The sequence below is a fragment of the Protopterus annectens genome, chromosome 10.part0, assembly GCF_019279795.1.
Source record: "Protopterus annectens isolate FY-2018-M chromosome 10.part0, PAN1.0, whole genome shotgun sequence".
In the NCBI taxonomy this organism is placed as follows: domain Eukaryota; kingdom Metazoa; phylum Chordata; order Ceratodontiformes; family Protopteridae; genus Protopterus; species Protopterus annectens.
In genome coordinates this window covers 1,823,690,535-1,823,703,751 of record NC_056744.1, presented here as the reverse complement: position 1 = coordinate 1,823,703,751, position 13,217 = coordinate 1,823,690,535, and the positions used below count along the sequence as shown (strand labels likewise).

At 42.2% G+C, this 13,217-nt stretch overlaps 1 protein-coding gene across 4 annotated transcripts in view; it reads right to left on the bottom strand.

Moving 5' to 3' along the window:
* Positions 1-9,839, bottom strand: part of PFAS (phosphoribosylformylglycinamidine synthase) — a 517,919-nt gene extending 508,080 nt beyond the window's left edge. For 2 of the 4 annotated variants that reach the window (XM_044086680.1, XM_044086681.1), the window contains exon 1: positions 9,693-9,839. Coding sequence is in view for 2 of the 4 variants with exons in the window: in XM_044086677.1 (XP_043942612.1) it covers positions 9,501-9,566 (66 nt within the window). In the remaining 2 variants the exon portion in view is untranslated. Of the gene's footprint in view, positions 1-9,079; positions 9,204-9,500; positions 9,655-9,692 lie in introns of those variants that run through there. The other 2 variants (XM_044086677.1, XM_044086678.1) reach the window with 2 other exon arrangements.
* Positions 9,840-13,217: the final 3,378 nt, after the last annotated feature.

The following is a 13,217-nucleotide window of genomic DNA, read 5'->3' as shown; positions in this document are numbered from 1 at the left end:
ACCTGCAAAAGCAGACACACCCCAGCCTCAAATAGACCTACTAAACAAGCATGGGCAAAAATACACAAATACATGAACTCAAACTCGGAGGAGCTAAATAAAAACCTGCAAAAGCAGACACACCCCACGCCTCAAATAGACCTACTAAACAAGCATGGGCAAACAATACACAAATACATGAACTCAAACTCGGAGGAGCTAAATAAAAACCTGCAAAAGCAGACACACCCCCAGCCTCAAATAGACCTACTAAACAAGCATGGGCAAAAAATACACAAATACATGAAATCAAACTCGGAGGAGCTAAATAAAAAGCCTGCAAAAGCAGACACACCCCCAGCCTTAAATAGACCTACTAAACAAGCATGGGCAAAAATACACAAATACATGAACTCAAACTCGGAGGAGCTAAATAAAACCTGCAAAAGCAGACACACCCCCAGCCTCAAATAGACCTACTAAACAAGCATGGGCAAAAAATACACAAATACATGAAATCAAACTCGGAGGAGCTAAATAAAAACCTGCAAAAGCAGACACACCCCCAGCCTCAAATAGACCTACTAAACAAGCATGGGCAAAAAATACACAAATACATGAACTCAAACTCGGAGGAGCTAAATAAAACCTGCAAAAGCAGACACACCCCCAGCCTCAAATAGACCTACTAAACAAGCATGGGCAAAAATACACAAATACATGAACTCAAACTCGGAGGAGCTAAATAAAAACCTGCAAAAGCAGACACACCCCACGCCTCAAATAGACCTACTAAACAAGCATGGGCAAACAATACACAAATACATGAACTCAAACTCGGAGGAGCTAAATAAAACCTGCAAAAGCAGACACACCCCAGCCTCAAATAGACCTACTAAACAAGCATGGGCAAAAATACACAAATACATGAACTCAAACTCGAGGAGCTAAATAAAACCTGCAAAAGCAGACACACCCCAGCCTCAAATAGACCTACTAAACAAGCATGGGCAACAAATACAGAAATACATGCACACAAAGTCGGAGGAGCTAAATAAACCCTGCAAAAGCAGACACACCCCCAGCCTCAAATAGACCTACTAAACAAGCATGGGCAAACAATACACAAATACATGAACTCAAACTCGGAGGAGCTAAATAAAACCTGCAAAGCAGACACACCCCAGCCTCAAATAGACCTACTAAACAAGCATGTGCAAAACATACACAAATACATGAACTCAAACTCGGAGGAGCTAAATAAAAACCTGCAAAAGCAGACACACCCCCAGCCTCAAATAGACCTACTAAACAAGCATGGGCAAATAATACACAAATACATGTCCTCATACTCGGACGTGCTAAATAAGAACCTGCAAAAGCAGACACACCCCAGCCTCAAATAGACCTACTAAACAAGCATGGGCAAAAATACACAAATACATGAACTCAAACTCGGAGGAGCTAAATAAAAACCTGCAAAAGCAGACACATCCCCAGCCTCAAATAGACCTACTAAACAAGCATGGGCAAAAATACACAAATACATGAACTCAAACTCGAGGAGCTAAATAAAAACCTGCAAAAGCAGACACACCCCCAGCCTCAAATAGACCTACTAAACAAGCATGGGCAAAAATACACAAATACATGAACTCAAACTCGGAGGAGCTAAATAAAACCTGCAAAAGCAGACACACCCCAGCCTCAAATAGACCTACTAAACAAGCATGGGCAAAAATACACAAATACATGAACTCAAACTCGGAGGAGCTAAATAAAACCTGCAAAAGCAGACACACCCCAGCCTCAAATAGACCTACTAAACAAGCATGGGCAAAAATACACAAATACATGAACTCAAACTCGGAGGAGCTAAATAAAACCTGCAAAAGCAGACACACCCCAGCCTCAAATAGACCTACTAAACAAGCATGGGCAAAAATACACAAATACATGAACTCAAACTCGAGGAGCTAAATAAAACCTGCAAAAGCAGACACACCCCAGCCTCAAATAGACCTACTAAACAAGCATGGGCAAAAATACACAAATACATGAACTCAAACTCGAGGAGCTAAATAAAACCTGCAAAAGCAGACACACCCCAGCCTCAAATAGACCTACTAAACAAGCATGGGCAAACAATACACAAATACATGAACTCAAACTCGGAGGAGCTAAATAAAACCTGCAAAAGCAGACACACCCCCAGCCTCAAATAGACCTACTAAACAAGCATGGGCAAAAATACACAAATACATGAACTCAAACTCGGAGGAGCTAAATAAAAACCTGCAAAAGCAGACACACCCCAGCCTCAAATAGACCTACTAAACAAGCATGGGCAAAAATACACAAATACATGAACTCAAACTCGGAGGAGCTAAATAAAAACCTGCAAAAGCAGACACACCCCCAGCCTCAAATAGACCTACTAAACAAGCATGGGCAAAAATACACAAATACATGAACTCAAACTCGGAGGAGCTAAATAAAACCTGCAAAAGCAGACACACCCCAGCCTCAAATAGACCTACTAAACAAGCATGGGGCAAAGATACACAAATACATGAACTCAAACTCGGAGGAGCTAAATAAAAACCTGCAAAAGCAGACACACCCCCAGCCTCAAATAGACCTACTAAACAAGCATGGGCAAAAAATACACAAATACATGAACTCAAACTCGAAGGAGCTAATTAAAACCTGCAAAAGCAGACACACCCCCAGCCTCAAATAGACCTACTAAACAAGCATGGGCAAACAATACACAAATACATGAACTCAAACTCGGAGGAGCTAAATAAAAACCTGCAAAAGCAGACACACCCCCAGCCTCAAATAGACCTACTAAACAAGCATGGGCAAAAAATACACAAATACATGAACTCAAACTCGGAGGAGCTAAATAAAAACCTGCAAAAGCAGACACACCCCAGCCTCAAATAGACCTACTAAACAAGCATGGGCAAAAAATACACAAATACATGAACTCAAACTCGGAGGAGCTAAATAAAAACCTGCAAAAGCAGACACACCCCCAGCCTCAAATAGACCTACTAAACAAGCATGGGCAAAAAATACACAAATACATGAACTCAAACTCGGAGGAGCTAAATAAAAACCTGCAAAAGCAGACACACCCCAGCCTCAAATAGACCTACTAAACAAGCATGGGCAAAAATACACAAATACATGAACTCAAACTCGGAGGAGCTAAAAAAAACCTGCAAAAGCAGACACACCCCCAGCCTCAAATAGACCTACTAAACAAGCATGGGCAAAAAATACACAAATACATGAACTCAAACTCGGAGGAGCTAAATAAAACCTGCAAAAGCAGACACACCCCCAGCCTCAAATAGACCTACTAAACAAGCATGGGCAAACAATACACAAATACATGAACTCAAACTCGGAGGAGCTAAATAAAAACCTGCAAAAGCAGACACACCCCAGCCTCAAATAGACCTACTAAACAAGCATGGGCAAAAAATACACAAATACATGAACTCAAACTCGGAGGAGCTAAATAAAACCTGCAAAAGCAGACACACCCCCAGCCTCAAATAGACCTACTAAACAAGCATGGGCAAAAATACACAAATACATGAACTCAAACTCGGAGGAGCTAAATAAAACCTGCAAAAGCAGACACACCCCCAGCCTCAAATAGACCTACTAAACAAGCATGGGCAAACAATACACAAATACATGAACTCAAACTCGGAGGAGCTAAATAAAAACCTGCAAAAGCAGACACACCCCCAGCCTCAAATAGACCTACTAAACAAGCATGGGCAAACAATACACAAATACATGAACTCAAACTCGGAGGAGCTAAATAAAAACCTGCAAAAGCAGACACACCCCAGCCTCAAACAGACCTACTAAACAAGCATGGGCAAACAATACACAAATACATGAACTCAAACTCGGAGGAGCTAAATAAAAACCTGCAAAACCAGACAACCAAAAACCTGCACCTCCCGTCACAAACCAGACAACACATAAAACACAAACTCAATGTGCCGCGCAATCACAGCCCTTAAGGTGAAATAACATACCTAACACACTAGTAATAGGCGACTCTAGTCAGGCACACCGACGTCCCACTCACTAGGCTGGACAAGAAGGTTACTGTTAGCTGCCTGTCGGGAGCCAGAATCCACCACATAACACAAGCAGTCAGGTCACTCCAGAACAAGTACAAATATGACTCTGTCATTGTTCATGTCGGTGTGAATGACCTGAGACGTACCTCCCTGGACTACATGAAGAGAGACATGGAAGAGCTCTCTGATCATGCAGCCCAGGCTGGTATGACCCTGACCCTGAGAAGCATCCTGCCCTCGCCAAGAATGATACCTCAGTATAAAGAAAAAATGATCAAGTTCAACAATTGACTAAGCTTCTGGTGTCAAAGGGGATCCAGTGTCTGTCAGCCTGGGACGATAGGCTCGACAAGACACGTTGCTTCACAAAAGACGGCTTGCACCTGTCACCCCTAGGTTTTGAATACTGGCAAAGGCTCTTGCTGCCTCCATAGTGCCTTTTTTATGCAAGGCTCAAAAGTCAAACCCACCTCTGTAAACAGCACAAATAAAAAATTATGGTTATGCTACTCAATGCCAGGAGTTTAAATCTCAAAATACACGCGCTCGAAGCAATCCTCAGTATGGAGAAAGTCAACATTTGTGCAGTAACTGAAACCTGATACAAGACTCCAGAGAGCACCCCAGCACTACCGGGCTGCAACTTATACCACACGTTTTGGCCACAGAAAACACAAAAGGAGGTGGTGTATCCATATTCAATCAAGGATACCTACACCTTCAGGTTAGTAGCGCAGCATGATACCTCTGAGATCATCCATGTGCAACCAACATTGGGCAAAGCTGCAATGCAAATTGTGGCCTGCTACAAATCACCCTCCATGACCCAGGACCACCACTCCGCCTTTCTGGAGACACTGGAAAACATGAAGTTCCTACCGAACACCCTGACATTGGGTGATTTCAATTACCCTACCATTAACGGAGTACAAACTCCCAGGCCCAGCGCTTCCTGGAATTTATCAACTCAAATGCCCTGGAGCAGCTGGTAAACTCCCCTACCAGAGGTGAAAACATATTGGACCTGGTCATCACCAACATGGGAGACAAGTGTTCCACACCGGAGGTCAACCCATCACTGGTTAGATCAGACCATAAGCTAATCACTCTGGATGCCCACAATCCACCACCACCTCCAACCAAGGAAACCACAGCGAAAAACTTTTCCAATGGAAACTTCACCTTACTTAAGACAGAGGTGGTAAGTTTCACAGCCCACACCCTAAAGGATAATGCTGCCAAAGATGCAGAAACCTTTACAAATGCACGATATGAGCACCTACAAGGATTCATGGATTGTGCCATCCCTGGCAAAACCAAGACTCACTCCCCTAAGAGAAGGAAACCAGTCTGGTGGACCCCTGCAATAAATAGGCTATACAATAGAAAAAAAGGCAAATCCCAAGAGGGAAAGACATCCCCGATCTATCAGTAAGAAACCAAGTTCCCTCATAAAATCATCCAAGGCTAACTTCAAAAGAAAAATAGCCAAGGATTTGAAAGATAACCACAAAGCCTTCTTTAGCTATGTCAAGAATCTAAGTGCCAACTCGCAGATATGCTCTGAGCTAGTGCAAAATAGCACAAAATATATTGAACCTACTGATATTGCCAACATCCTGGCAGATAGATCCAGTGCAAACTTCAACCCCCTCTCACCCCCAAAAGGGCCCACAACATTACCGGAAAAGTGTAGTGTTCCGGAAATCAGACGCACAGGTGAAATCAGCCCTTTCAAAAGCCAAAAACACAGCATCAGTGGGGCCAGATGATGTCCCAGGCTGCGTCTTGTATGAACTACAGAACGAACTAACCCCTCACCTAAATACACTGTTCAGCCTAAGTCTATCCACAGGCTACGTGCCCATAGAATGGCGCACAGCAACGGTTATTCCACTCCAAAAAGGTGGGGCCACAACTGACCCTGGTAACTATTGCCCCATAAGCCTGACTAGAATGGTCCGCAAGACTATGGAGTGCATCATCATGGAACTCATTAACAAAGACATCGGCAACCTCCAAATACTTAACCCGACCCAGTTCAGCTTTGTTAAAGTCAGATCATGCCTACTAAACCTGGTTGACTTTTTTGAGACAGTCACCAAGGCCATAGATGAGGGAAAGGTGGTTCACACAGCCTACCTTGACCTTGCCAAGGCTTTCAACATCATTCCCCACTCGGGTTTTATAGAAAAACTCACCAGCCTGAACATAAACCCCTACATCACGAGATGGGCTGCCAACTGGCTTACAGATAGAACTCACACGGTAAGAAGAGCGGGCTCCAGGTCCGACTCTAAACCAGTCACTAGTGGTGTCCTGCAAGGCTCGGTCCTGGGACCCCTACTGTTTGGCATATACTTCTCAGAAGTACAGGCAAACACAGGAGGACTATGGCTAACCAAGTTCACCGATGACTGCAAACTGGGAGCCATAATTGACTCTCTAGCTGACACGGACATCCTCCAAAAGGGCCTTACTGAGATGGACACCTGGTGTCAAAGTCATGGCCTCAAGCTAAATGCTAAAAAATGCATAGTCATCCCGTTTGGGAAAAACAAAACACCCACGAATTACTACATAGGTGGCAGCCCCCTTAATACAGAAGAGGTAATAAGAGATCTGGGGACCCAGGTAGATAGTAATCTCTCGTTTGACAATCCTATTGCCAAAGTAGTTAGGAAATCCTTCTATGTGGCTTGTCTAAGTACTAAAGGGTTTGCATCTAGAAATAAAGAGGTTATAGTTCCCCTGTACTCGTCACTCATCAGACCCATCATAGAGTACAATGCCCCATTTGGGATGTACCTCACAAGACACTTCCAACAGCTAGAAAGACCACAAAAGTACCTCACCAAGAGGATTACAGGCTTCAAACATATGTCCTCTCCAGCCAGACTGAAAAAACTCCAGCTGTACTCAGTGGCATATCGCTTACTCAGAGGTGATCTCTGCCTGACTTACAAAGCCATGTCCAACTCAGAATTGATGGACATGCTCCACCTACAGAAATCAAAGTCACTTCGAGCCACGCTCGCTAGTGAGCTTAACCTCACCACAACAATAAACAGAACATGCTCGAGAGATAGATTCCTGTCACAGAGACTCCCCATGCTTTGGAGCAAAATTCCTAACTACATTAGGCAGAGCCCCTCACGAACACACTTCAAGAGAAACCTTCACGAGTGGATGGGCAACAGAAAATACACCCCTGGGATCACTTCATTGGCTCTGCTTGACAGAGGCTCAGTTAATTAATCAACAGGGTGGCGAAAGCAGACACACTCTGGCTAGGCTATAAATGCCCTCAGGCAGATAGCCTAGTACCTACCTATGAACATATGATGGAATTGGAGTTATAACATGTTAGAGAGTTCTTAGAAGTGCCTCATTTCTGAAACTAAAAATAGAATAGTTGTGGAATAGCAAGGTTAAGCATTAGCACAAATTGTCTGAAGAGTCACAAGTGTTAAACCAAAATCTCTGTCATGAATTTGTGAACAAAGTCTTTACAAAGTGTCATCAGGAAAGCAGAATGTATGAGGAACGTAGCAGAAAATAAGAGGCAAAAATCACAACATGTATGAATTCTCCTCAGTATAGGGAACATAGATATCTGTACAGTAACAGAAACCTGGTTTAAGGCTCCAGAAGGCACTCCAGCACTACAAGGCTACAACTCATACCATACATTTTGGACACAGAACCCGGATAGAAACACAAAAGGCAGTGGTGTATCCATATTCTTCATGGATACCCACACCTACAGGTTAGTGGCGCAGCACGATGCCTCAGAGATCATCCATGTGCAACATTATAACAGCAGTCAAAACTGCAACTCAAATTGTAGCTGGCAACAGATCAACCCCCATGACCCAAGACCCCAATTCCACTTTTCAGGAGACACTGGAAACTATGAAGGTCCTACCAAATACCATAATATTGGTCGATTTCAATTACCCAAACATTAACTGGGTGAACTACTCAAGTACCAACTCCCTTGCCCAATGATTACTAGAATTTATAAACTCGAACACCCCGGACCAACTGCTCAACACCCCTAAAAGAGGTGACTGAATGATTGCACATGGTCATCGCCAACATGGGTGACCGGTGTTCCACACCAGAGGTCACCCCCTTGGTGGTTAGATTAAACCATAAAACTAATCAATTTGGATATCAACACTCCACCACCACCCCCAATCAAGACAACCACCATGAAAAAGTTTTAAAAAACAAACGTCACGTTACTTAAGACCAAGGTGGAAAGTTTAAGACCCCCCCCCCATGGTAAACAAGAACGATGTCAAAGCTGCTGAATCCTTCACAGATGCACCTACAAGAATGCATGGATCGTACAATCAAAAGCAAGACTCACTCCTCCAAGAATAGGTAACCAGTCTGGTGGACCCCTGCCATAAACAAGCCATGTAGTATAAGGAGGAAACTAGCAGAGAAAGCTTTCTCAGTCTCTTTTTTCCCCTTCTCTTTCTCACAAAACACACAAGACCTGACAAACCAGAGTTATAATCAGTGAAGTGTGAGCAAGTGACAGTACTTGAATATTTTTTGTATTACTTTTATCACTTAAGGAGCACACAGTGTTACATATTGCTGCTAGCAGTCATATCTGTGTCTGTTGTTTCTATCACTTAATTATTGCTTATTTAACTGACACATGCAGAAGTGACTGAGATACATGCCTGCCTGCCTTCCAGTTTTGTTTGAAACCTCTGTCACCCTTTTATTTGTACTTAATCGCTTTCTTAAAACAGTCAGTTCTAACACTTTTATCCCCAAGATTTCTTTAGAAAATATAAGTATCAGCAAACTAATTAAATAGACACTTCTAATAACGTGCCTTAACTTTTCAACCAATTAAAGCAAGACACAAAAAAGTAAAACATAGAAGCACAATTGTTCGTTGCTTGGTAAATAATATGTATTACCATTAAATGACTTTATAAATATTCCAGACTTACATACATCAATGTCACTTTCTTCTTCAGTTCACTTTTAGAGTTTAAATGATAGTTTAACCTTGGCAACTTTCTCGTATTTAATCCGATCTGCCAGTACAGCTGCCTTCAGCCTAATGTATCTTCTTCTAAAATCAAGGACAATTTACTCAAACCTTTAAAATAACTACACTGAATGTTGTGCTTAAACAATGCATTAACTATTTTTTTTTTTGTATTTTAATAGCAAGCCTGTTTTCATAAATCATCTCAGTCATGATTCTTGCAAGGGTGCATGGGTTTAAAAATTTGAACCGAAGCAAGCCAAGTTCCGTTTTAAACGGAGTTTGCGTTGCTTCAGTTAAATGAGGATAACTGCCAGTGAAGGAAAAATACAACATTATGCCCTGCAAGGAATCAAAAGATAAAAGAAAGATGCATGTACGTTGAGCCTGAGGGAAAAACAAACATTACGATGGACGCTTTTCGCATACGGCGCGCTTGACTCCATGTGCGTGCTATGCCACTTCCCTATGCAGTTTGTAAGAAACGCAATACATTGCGAAACTGGAGAGAAACGGGTAGTAGGAGATAAAAAACAGCATAAGGAAAATAAAAAAATAGCTGCACACACTACCGTTTACATGAAACAATGAAGAAATCAAAGATAAAGCACTTGAGTGAAGCTGGGAACCAACGAATGTTTGTTATTCCAGACGGAAGATAAACAGGACTGGAACAGACCTCTGAAAACCTTTTTAACACAAGTATACACTGGGGGTGGAATTCAAAAAACGTCACGAATTACGTCAAAAATGGGAGGGGAGTACATACGTGATTGACAGCGCATTAATCCGGACCGAATGAGATAGGCAATTGCAGGATCGAGCTAGTGCCCCTTTAAGTGTCTATTCTATACGAACATGCATTGAAAGTAGTAAAGCCCATCACACAGGAACACATGAAAAGAGGCAAAGTTATGCAACAGTGGGGTGTATATTACAAATGAAAGGATCAGGGAATCGAGTTTTTGGTCCCTGCCATAGAAAACAATTTTTGGTTAAGTGTCAGGGACTAGCTAAAAGTGAGGAAGAATGAAATGAGGTCGACTACAGGGTTAAACACAGCCTGACAAAACAAGATTAGAACATATTAACACCATGAAAAGAAACTCTGTAGTTCATTTAGCAGCAGACAGTAGTAGATCTGCTGAAGACAGAAAACTGACCTCTATGCCTGCAGATCAGGTAGATGAACTAGGGTTACCACCTGTCCCACTTTGTGAGGGACAGTCCCTCTTTGGGCAATTGTGTCCTGACAAAAAATTGTAAAAATGGCAAATGTCCTGAGATTTTAGGACAAAATTATTTCCTATATTTTATGTAATAGTTGCATAAAACATTTATTCTGTATCTAAAATACATAAATGTTATAAGAAACAGAATAAGCAACTAAAATGCTAGCTGGGGTAATTACTTGCCCCATCTCTTAATTTCCAAATACACATTGAAAAAAAATAAAGAAGGAACAAAATGATCTCACTGTTGTTCTAGGCAGGTAACCTCCCACTTTCTAAGTATTGCAGCCAGAGCTGCGATAGGCAGAGGATTGCTAGCAGTGCTATCCACAGCGTCAGAGAAAATGCATCCACTCTGCAATCCATTGCAAACAAAATATTCTGGTTCATCTCAAACTTTCCACCTTGTGAGCACTATTGCATTGCTCTTGCCAAAGTCTATGGATACCAATGTTTCACAGATCCAACTGTTAGGGTCGGTCTTATTCAGACTTTTATAGTCTGACCCTTTCCGACCTTGTATAGCCAAACTCCACTTAAAATCCACCTGTACACCCTCTGGAACATTTACCCAATAAGGTCAAGTCTCCAAGCCCCAAAAACTAAATTACACTGTACAAACTATTCATTCTCTGTTTCTGCCCAAAAACTCCAGCAATCCCTACCCAGTGACCTGAAATGAACAGTCCTCCTTTTTCACCTTCAGAGCACAACTCAAAAAATACCTCCATAACAAAACTGAATGTAGATGCATTTCTCTTGGCCATGTTACCTAATACTTCCCTCTGCTCCAACTTTCACCTCTTTCTTCTTTGTTTGTAAACTCTTTGTATGAATCTTATCTTGTGGCAAATAACTAAAATTTAATTTTTAACTGTGTTCAGTAATTCTGTCAGCATTGCACACATTTTTGTCTGTATTTCATAGGATTATAGGACGTTACTAGGCTAATGACCCTAGGGACCTTACAAGCCTATCCAACTTCTACCCTTATTTCCATGATCAGCACCTATTGTCCCTGTCCAAAAGGGACACAGGTGGAACCCCCAGGATGAATTTATGGTTACCCATCCAATTGTCCAGACTCTGTTTGAAGAGAGCCAATGAGGTCCTCTGTTTGACATGAAGTGGGAGTCTGTTCCAAAGGTGTAGTAACCTCTGAGAAACAAATCTGTCCATCCAGTAGGTTCTATTAATGTCACTTACCAGGTTAAGGTCTTTAGAGTAAGTAACCCGTGTACCATTTAACTTATGGAGATGCGGCATTTCCAGTAAAGCAGGGTCAGATATTGCCTTGTATGCAAGACAGAGATTGCCTCTGAGTGGTCTGTATGAAACAGAATAAAATCACATTGAATTTAGATGATCCACAGAGGACAGATGCTGAAGACTTTGAATTTTCTTTGTTAGGAACCTTTGTGGTTTCTCCAACTGCTGCAGGTGCTTGGAATGGTATATACCAAAAGGGGCATTGTACTCAATTATTGTTCTGATGAGGGAAGAGTGCAGGGAGGTTATAACTTCTTTTTTTCCTGGATGCAATGCCCTTACTTATGAGATGAGCAACATAGAATATCCTTCAGACAGAGACATGTTGGTCAAAGATAAGGTTGCTGTCAACCTGCGTGCCCAGGTCTCTCACCACTGAGTGCATACTTAAAGTGTTGCTATTGATGTGGTAGTTAGCAGGAACATCGCCCTTACCAAAAAGGTTGATAATACATTTTTTGCATTGAGTTTAAGGCCATGATTTTGGCACCAATTGTTTTTTGTGTAAGACCTTCTTGTAGGATGTTGACATCATTTGGAGATTATGTGACCGCTTCCAATTTGCAGCCATCAGCAAACTTTGTCAGCCACAGACCTTAAGCTTTTGCTTGTACTTTGGAGAAATAGATTCCAAACAGCAGAGATCCCAGTACTGATCCCTGTGGAACACCACTGGTTACAGGTCTGCTGTTGGAGGTGGATTCCCCTATTTTGACAATATGGGTTCTATCAGTGAGCCAGTTATCGACCCATTTAACAATATAAGGGTTGCTACCTAGCTGGGTGAGTTTGTCAATGATGCCTGAGTGGGGGATAGTATCAAATACTTTGGCTAAGTCTAGGAAGGCGAAGGCTGTATGCACAGATTTCCCCTAATCCAGGCCCTTGGTGACTGTCTCAGAGAAGTCCACCAGGTTTAACAAACATGCTCTCCCTTTGACAAATCCAAACTGAGTAGGGTCAAGTGATTGGAGATTACCTATATCTTTGTTGATAAGGTCAATGACGATTCACTCCATGGCCTTGCAGATAAGGCTAATCAGGCTAAGAGGTCTGAAAGTTCCCAGGGTCAGTGGAAGCACCACCTTTGTGCAAGGGAATAACGGTGGCCGTTTTCTATTCAGCTGGGATGAAGCTGGTGCTTAAACTATGGTTGAAAAGAGTACCCAGTGGTGTTGCTAATTCTTGTTGGAGCCCATGTAGGATGCAGCCTGGGATGTTATCAGTTCCCATAGATGCTGTGTTTTTGGCATTAAAGAGGTCAATTACAACCTGCTCTCTAGAGATACAAGTTAGGGGACAGGTGGTAGGGCTGTCATGGGGTATGTGTGGTGGGGACAGGGGAGTGAAGTTTTCACAGAACCTGTCTGCCAACGGAATAGCTATGTCCACAGGCTCAGTATATGTGGTATCATTAACTACCAGTTCAACACAAATCTGGGCCTTTCCTTTAAGGTTACAGATGTAACAAAAGAATGCCTTATGGTTGTCTTTAGTTGAGGAAGCTAATTTGAATTCATAGTTTCCTTTGGAGGGCTTCATAAGAAGTCGTATTTGCTTTTTTAAGCTGAGAAGGGAGTGTTTTCAGTTTATGGC